Genomic DNA, 8,542 nt, shown 5'->3' on the forward strand with positions numbered 1-8,542 from the left:
TGAAAACAAATCTAAACAAATGCCAGTGACTAATACCCATAGTAATCATGGTAAAATTGTTGGAATTCTTAGATGTTGTGATGGTTTCCTTTAGAGCAAGAAATGAACGTTTGTAAGTATTTAAAAATTCCCCGGTAAGACAATCTCACAATTTGTAAATGTACTAATGTATATATATTGTGTGTGTGTTTGCATTTATCTATAATCATTATCTAGTCATTTGTAATGGTGTGAAGAAAAATATATAAATGGTGTTTTAAAAGCAATTTGTTTGTAGTTGACAAATAAAAACATTGAGATTTTTATCGCTGACTACAAAATGCCAATTGCAACAAACTTCGACGAGTGAAATTGTTCATTCAGCGTAATAAATATTGAATGTAGGTAAGTAAAAAGGAAATATTAATGGGAAATATAGATTTGTGTGAGAGTTTCTTGTTTATACAAAAATAACTGTATTAAAAACTCATTAAATGGCGATTTGTAAGAAAATAAATAATGTTTAATATAACTCTGTTTAAAGTCTGCTTCACTGAAAAAGTTCTTGTTAGCGGAATTTAGAAAAATGTCCATTAACCGATTTTTTGGCTTTTTTGGAAGAGAGAGACGCGAAGAATTTATTTGGCAGGATTGTAGTCGGTAACTAATCCTGATTGTCCTTAGCCGTCCGACAGCTGAAGCATTTATGTCGTTGGATTGTATTCCTTAGTTAGCTGAGCAGAGTGTAATTATAAAAATTGGATCAATGAGTTTGAATGAAATCAAATTTCCCATTTTCTTCCTTATAGTACTTTTTTCTCCCTATTCAAATAGTTAACATTTGTATTCCGAAACGTTGTATTATCTTAATAGGAGCCCATAATTTAGTATTTATTCATAAGTATTAGGGTTTTATCGTTGAAAAAAAAAGTCGACTTTACGACTTTTAGCGTTTAGGTAAAAGTTGACGTTTCGAATTTTTGCATTTAGTTAAAAGTCGACTTTTTTATTTTGTAAATAGTCGACGTTTCGACTTTTTCCAACTTTCTGACTTTTCGACTATTTTCGACTTTTTCGACTTTTTCGACTATTTTCGACTTTTTCCGACTATTTTCGACTTTTTTCGGCTTTTTCCGACTTTTTCCGAAAAATAGATTGTTCGATTATTCGAAAGTCGATTTATAGAACCCTAATAAACAAACAAATTTGTATGCAAAAAGTACCAAAAATAGGTACGATTTTCACACTTTAAACGTTCGAATGGCTTCTGATGTTTCCGTAAAAGCACCTAGGGGACGTAATTGGTTGTTCGAATAATATAGATCAATATTGAATTAACCAGAATTATCATCTAAAGACTCACCTCAATGCATTCCTGTCGCCCAACCGCTTCAGTTGTTTCGGCACCTAGGGATTGTAATTGTTAGTTCGAACACACAGTTCTATACTATATATTTAACAGAGTTATTTCAGAGGCCACAAGCACCTGTAGTAAGCTAAGCATATGTTTAGATTAAAAAGAGGAGTTGTCTTTATGGTCTAACGTCTATCAGTTAAGTGTTTTCAATGGTACACCCAGACTCCCAGACTTGTCCTGTGCTTCGTACAGCTCCCAGAAATTAAGAGAAGTAACAGAAACTTATCTTGAAAATGCATATTTCACCCAAAGGAACCTCAACCAATTTGCCAGGCAGGACAAAATCCATCCATTCCAGTTAATAATCCCGGCAGACTAGTGGTACTGGTAGCAACTCTTTATCCCGGGATTGCAGTATAGTCGGCAGAATACAGGTACTGGTAGCACCTCTTTTCTTCGCGAATGCAATCACATCAAAATGAGGTCTTTCGCCAAGGCAAAATGCTCCCTGGGGACGTGTGAAGGGTATATTTATGTATATAAGTTTGTCAATGCATAATTGTAATGTCTATAATATAATTGCGATAATATAAACTATATATGTAAATTCCGATTTCAATTTTGAAGATAATTCAATAAAAATTGCCACATAAAGCCTCGGCCTCGTCCGACAACAATTTCTTACTTGCTTTAAAAATAGAGACAGATGCAATTCAAATATCTTATCCAAATTTTAGCCTTTTACCTTTAACCATCCCAGCAAAAATAAAACAAAGTACCTTCAAAGATTAACATTGATCACCCCTTCAAAAGTAGCACTAAGTGAATTAGTTTACCTTCCAAAGAAGCGAAAAGAATCAAATTAGTTGTAATCTATAACACTAGAAATTAACTTCTTAATAACTTCCAAAAAAAGAACATAAAAATTACTTCCTGAGAATGACTTCAGATGTAGTGTATTTGGAATCAAACAAAAATAACATTCCTCCTATTACCTGTGTTAAAATTATTACTTCTTCAGGTCTTTTTCAGTACTTCCATAGAGTAAATTCTACTTCTTTTTCGCTTCTTTGAAAGTTCTTTCTTTTTTTGGTGATTTCTGTCAGTAACGTTATATAGATAATCATCATAGAAAATTATTTAAATATTTAAGGATTTATTCATCATAAATTTATATGCATTTATTTATTAGAGGTTTAATAAACAAATCTTGTAAAGAAATTTTGTTTTATAATCTCTGATAAATTTAAATAGTAATTTTGTGTAATCACAAACAAAATTGCTCGTTAAAATACTAAATAGTGACAGTTACCCTGGCAATAGACATTTAAATCAAAACAACAACAAAAATATTGTATACAAGTGTTTTAGATGATATTAAAGAAATAAAGTTTGGAAACATGTAAATTAGCATTTTGTATAATTCATTCATTTATAATACAAATTGCTGTTAAACCAATTAAAAACTCTTATTAAACAAATTTAAGAAATATTCATGATGGGATTTTTTAATCTTCAATTTCATTGCTCATTAATTATGAATTGTAATACCAATATCTATAATTTTACAAATAAAAATTCATCAAGGCTTTTGAATATTTAATAAAATACTTAAGTAAATGAAAATAATATTTTGCTACAATTTTCATTTAAATAAATTAGAAACGTATTTCTTTGATCAACTAACATAAACATTATTTTTTATTTAACGGATAAAATAATAAGAATTTCTTTTCAGACAAAATGCATTTATTTTTCGTTGTATTTTTCGTTTTGCTGATGCAACAGAATAGAAGAAAAAAATCACAGTTTTTTTTCTACAAATACAAATCGTAGACGTATTCTTTTTAGATTTAAACAATTTATTTTCTTTTATTTTTTATCTGTTATTCTACTGTCTTTTATATCTTTTACTTTGCTGACAAATAAACATGTCTGTCAACTGCCTTAAGTCGTCTGGTTTAGTACAGTGGAGTAAAGTCGTCGTTCATAGTTATCAGGATTCATTATGTCTATTTTAATGCAACTAGATGCATACAAATTCATACAAATTTTTACAGTCACGTACATACATACATTTACACATAGAAAACAAATACATACATTTGTCGCTTATTTAGTGCAAGACTGATATAACTCAAAAAAATAACTTCGGGAAAAACATGAGCTGAAGAATCCCACATGAAATAATGAAATGGTGAATGGAATTACAAATATTATGTATGAATGTATGAAAAATAAAGATTTCTTATGTAATAAACATTCTGTAGTACTCAGTTCTAAAAAAAAAAAAAACAATTTTGAGTTGAGCTAGTCTTACAGTAAATCTATAATAAGTATGTTTTTGCTAAAGCAACAGATAGAGAATTGTTAAACAAAGCAGTACAAAAACTTCATGCTTGAAAAAATTTAAGAAAAATAAAAAAGTAACACAGTGTTACGAAATAATACTACTTTCCTATACTTGAAAATGGCCTTGATTATGTGGAAGTCCTTGAAAAGGACCATTAATATAAATAATTCTTTCGAAGCTCTAATACTTCAGCATTTAGCATTGTGGAACTTAAACTGATTAAATATATGAGGATTTTCAAAAATAAAAATATCTACCCAGACTATAGATTAGACTATAGACTAGACTAGACTATGGACCAGACTATAGACTAGACTATAATTAGACTATAGACTACACTATAGACTAGACTATAGACTAGACTATAGACTAGACTATAGACTAGACTATAGACTAGACTATAGACTAGACTATAGACTAGACTATAGACTAGACTATAGACTAGACTATAGACTAGACTATAGACTAGACTATAGACTAGACTATAGACTAGACTATAGACTAGACTATAGACTAGACTATAGACTAGACTATAGGCTAGACTATAGACTAGACTATAAACTAGACTACAGACTAGACTGTACACTAGACTATAAACTAGACTATAAACTAGACTATAAACTAGACTATAGACTAGACTATAGACTAGACTATAGACTCGACTATAGACTAGACTATAGACTAGAATATAGTCTAGACCATAGACTAGACTACAGACTAGACTTTAAACTAGAATAAAGTCAATTACATTAACGTCTGGTTGATTCCAATACGACTTTCGTCACGAGTTGTACTCTTTGTAGTTGAGAGTGGAGACGGTCATTACTTTATTTTCACCTTCATTGACCGAGTATGACTCGGGTCATTTCGCAGCGATGATCTAATTTTCGTTTAAACTAAAAAAATATTACATTAGAAAAAAAAATACTTAAAAAATCAAAGTACTTCATAATGTTTGTTTTATTGTTTTGATAAGAATGTAAAGTTATGAGAAGAAAATCTCATTTGATTGATTTTGATTTTCAATTCAAACAGTTTTGCATTAACTGACTAATGTATATATTGTTTTTCAAATTATACCGATTAGTTTAACTATTCTTTACGACAACATAATGGTATCATAAGCCACTATAAAAACAAAAATAAAATTAAATGTCTTGTGAATACCAGAGAAAATTGTTCAAATGTCCATTATTTTTCAGTATATTTTTTTTCATCCAACTTTAATGTTTGTATTTGGTGCAGGACTTACAGCAAGAGAAAACAACAACAACATCCAATAGTCTGTTTGTCAAATGGAATGAAATAAGAAGTCAGTTCTTTATAACTTTCAACATGAAGACGGATAAATAAACATAAAAGTTTGACTTCATTATTGCGTTTTTTTTTCCACTCTCTTCCGAAGAATTCATATCTTGTTAAGTTTTCCATTTTATTTCGTTGAAATCCTGACGGTAGCAGTAGTAGTTCATGTCCTTTAGAGCAGTTTTCAAAATACAAAACAAGATGATTGCGATGATGATACCAGCAATATTAAGACAACAAATAAGCAATCTGAATTGGAATAGAAGCAAAGAGTCCATTCATACAAACTACTCCTTATTTATTTTGTATTTATATACACTGTCCTGTGTCTGTATGCCATTTAGATTTTGTATATTTGCTTATTTATGAAAGAAAAAATACAATAAAAATAAATTTTAAACAACTAAACAGTTGCCCAACATTAAAAAAAATCAACTGAAAGTCTGATTTTACATTTTTATTTAAAGTACACATTATGAATAGTCCTGGTTAAAATTCATTTTCCATTTGTCTTGTCTAGTTAAGTTCACTTTGTCGTAAAACTCATTTAAGAATTCAAATGGTTTTGAACGATTTAACTGCACATTACTCATTTACTACTAGACTGATATAATTCCAAAAACTTCGTATCGAAAGCAACGGCTATAAATTGTTGACATTTTACTACTTCTTAAATTGAACAAAATTAAAAATTGAACAAAATTTTAATAATAAATATTAATATATTTCTCATCTGAAATCCTAAATTTTAGTTCATCTGTAGTTCAGATCTGTTCAAGTTCATAGTTCGGCATGGTTAGGACAACTATTCTATGTTTTTTGTAACAATATTTTGTTGTCATAACCAAACAATTGTTATTTTTATTGAACTTCATCAATATTTTAGTTACTGAAAACATTTATATGTTTGTGACAATTATAAATTTGAGAATGATTCTCTGAAAAATAATTATTGTTACATTATTTAGATAAATTTAAACTATCAAATAACCATTGAATGGTAGGATTTTACACGTTTATCCATATAATGTTTAAGATACGTTTACTATTAAAAATATTTTGGTATCCCCAATTTTCTATCAGTTGTATGGTTTATTCGTACTAGATAGGATTAAATAAATTGTTAAACAATCGCAGTGTTAAAATAATTGTGAAAAATAAATAATATCTAAAAATGTAATAGGAAACAAAAGAAAGAAATAAATAAATAAAATAGTGTACATAAAAAATTAATAATTAAAAAAAATTAAATTGTGTTTATATTGGCATGAAGGTGTGGATATATATTTTTATGGGAATATCAGTGCTTGGAAGTTTTGTGTTTGTTTAAAAGAAAATTAACAAATACATAATTACATTTTACGCCGAGCACATTAAATTAACCATATTATGTTTAATATGTAACCATAACATGGTTACTTGAAGACATGTGACTACTTGTAACCATAATATGGTTACTTGAAACAATAATATGATTACTTGAAGCCATTATATGATTACATGAAACCATAATGTGGTTGCTTGAAACTACAATATGATGCTACAACATCACATTATATTATGATGAAATATTTGGACTATGTTTAATCACAATATTATAGATTTTTATACTAATAATGATCATAATATGATATTTCTTTATAGTAAAACTGATCATAATATGTTTTAACTTTAACCATAATTCTAACCATAATATGTTGCTCTTAGATTATGGTTATCACAACTATATTTTTCTCTGCGTGTACTAGTTGAGTTCTAGTTCATTTCTAGTTCAGTTTTAGTTCAGTTCTAGTTCAGTTCTAGTTCTGTTCTAGTTCAGTTCTAGTTCAGTTCTAGTTCAGTTCTAGTTCAGTTCTAGTTCAGTTCTAGTTCGTTCTAGTTCAGTTCTAGTTCAGTTCTAGTTCAGTTCTAGTTCAGTTCTAGTTCAGTTCTAGTTCAGTTCTAGTTCAGTTCTAGTTCAGTTCTAGTTCAGTTCTAGTTCAGTTCTAGTTCAGTTCTAGTTCAGTTCTAGTTCAGTTCTAGTTCAGTTCTAGTTCAGTTCTAGTTCAGTTCTAGTTCAGTTCTAGTTCAGTTCTAGTTCTAGTTCAGTTCTAGTTCAGTTCTAGTTCAGTTATAGTTCAGTTCTAGTTTAGTTCTAGTTTAGTTCTAGTTCAGTTCTAGTTCAGTTCTAGTTCAGTTCTAGTTCAGTTCTAGTTCAGTTCTAGTTCAGTTCTAGTTCAGTTCTAGTTCAATTCTAGTTCAGTTCTAGTTCTACGCTCTCTAAAATAAACAAATAAAACAGCTCAAAAGTGTAACTTAAAATATAAAACAATAAAAAATAAAAATCGTCACAATTAAGCAAATTGCTGTAAACAAAAATTATTAAAAAATACTTTATAAACAAAGTGAATTTAATATAAAAACTTTTATCTTTAAAAATTATAAACAGATTACAATTAAAAAAAACACAAAAACTAAAATAAATTCAAAAAAATATTTAAAAAAGAGTACAAAAATGAGTAAAGCAGTTCTCTGTAAACAATGTAACAAAGAAATAACAACAACAAATTATGTTAAATGTTACAACTGCAACTCAAATTTTCATTTTTCACCCTGCTCCCCCTTTTCCGAAATTACATATCTATCAATGTACGGTGAGAGAAAAACTTCATGGAAGTGTCATTTATGCAAACCACGAAGCCGCTCTCCAAATACTTTGTACCAATCACTTGTTTTTGATGAAAGCAACAACATGAAACAAGCCCGAACCGATGACGATGAAAATAATGTTGAGAATGATCCTCCGAAAAAATTTAAAGAGATAGTGTCGTTGACCTCGTTAGATACAAAATTGAACTCTTTTGATGCTAGACTGTGCTTTGTTCAATCAGACTTAAAGGAAGGCATGAAAGAGGTGATGAAAACAGTCGATCAATTAGCAATTAATGTCAAGAGTGAAATGAAAGAGGAAATTCAATTCGCACTCTCTTCGATATCAAATGCACTTGCTACTTTAGTTGATCAAGTAAAGGAGATAAATGAGACTAATATTAAAAGAGACACTCGAATTACTGCCAACGAAATGCGTATAAACAAATTGGAACAACAAATTATCAAAAACAATATAGAAATAAAAAACATACAAAACAAAGAAATCTCTGAATATGATGTGGTAAAAGAAATTGGTAAAACAATTAACATTGAAATAAAGGAAGAAGATATAGCTAATGCATACCGCATTAAAAAACAAAACAAAGTCATTGACGAATTTTCTACACTGAGCAAAAAAACTGCATTCATGAGTAAAATTACTAAACATAGAGTCAATGCAGAAATAATAAACAAAAATGATCAGGATAATACAGCCAACAAATTTATATATATAAACGATGAATTGACGTTTCATAACCGCCAACTTCTTTGGCAATCTAAAACAAAAGCAAAGGAGGCAAATTGGAAGATTGTTTGGGTTCGTAACGGGAATATCTTTGCACGAAAAAACGAAAACTCGCCCCTACTCACCATAAAAAATGCTGCAGATATTGAAACTATTAATAATACAATTTAAA

The 8,542-nt window shown here is 29.1% G+C and overlaps 1 protein-coding gene across 1 annotated transcript; it reads left to right on the forward strand.

Annotated features, from left to right (window-relative positions):
- The first annotated feature begins 7,725 nt into the window (after positions 1-7,725).
- LOC124420621 lies at positions 7,726-8,541 on the forward strand. The gene has a single exon (XM_046954087.1). It carries the CDS (start codon positions 7,726-7,728, stop codon positions 8,539-8,541), a length of 816 nt encoding a protein of 271 aa, XP_046810043.1.
- The last annotated feature ends 1 nt before the right edge of the window (position 8,542 follows it).

This window comes from Lucilia cuprina, chromosome 6 (assembly GCF_022045245.1).
Source record: "Lucilia cuprina isolate Lc7/37 chromosome 6, ASM2204524v1, whole genome shotgun sequence".
Taxonomy (NCBI): Eukaryota; Metazoa; Arthropoda; class Insecta; order Diptera; family Calliphoridae; genus Lucilia; species Lucilia cuprina.

Excerpts from the sequence above, each read along its gene's own strand:
- LOC124420621 (XM_046954087.1), top strand. The coding sequence starts at position 7,726 with ATGAAACAAGCCCGAACCGATGACGATGAAAATAATGTTGAGAATGAT.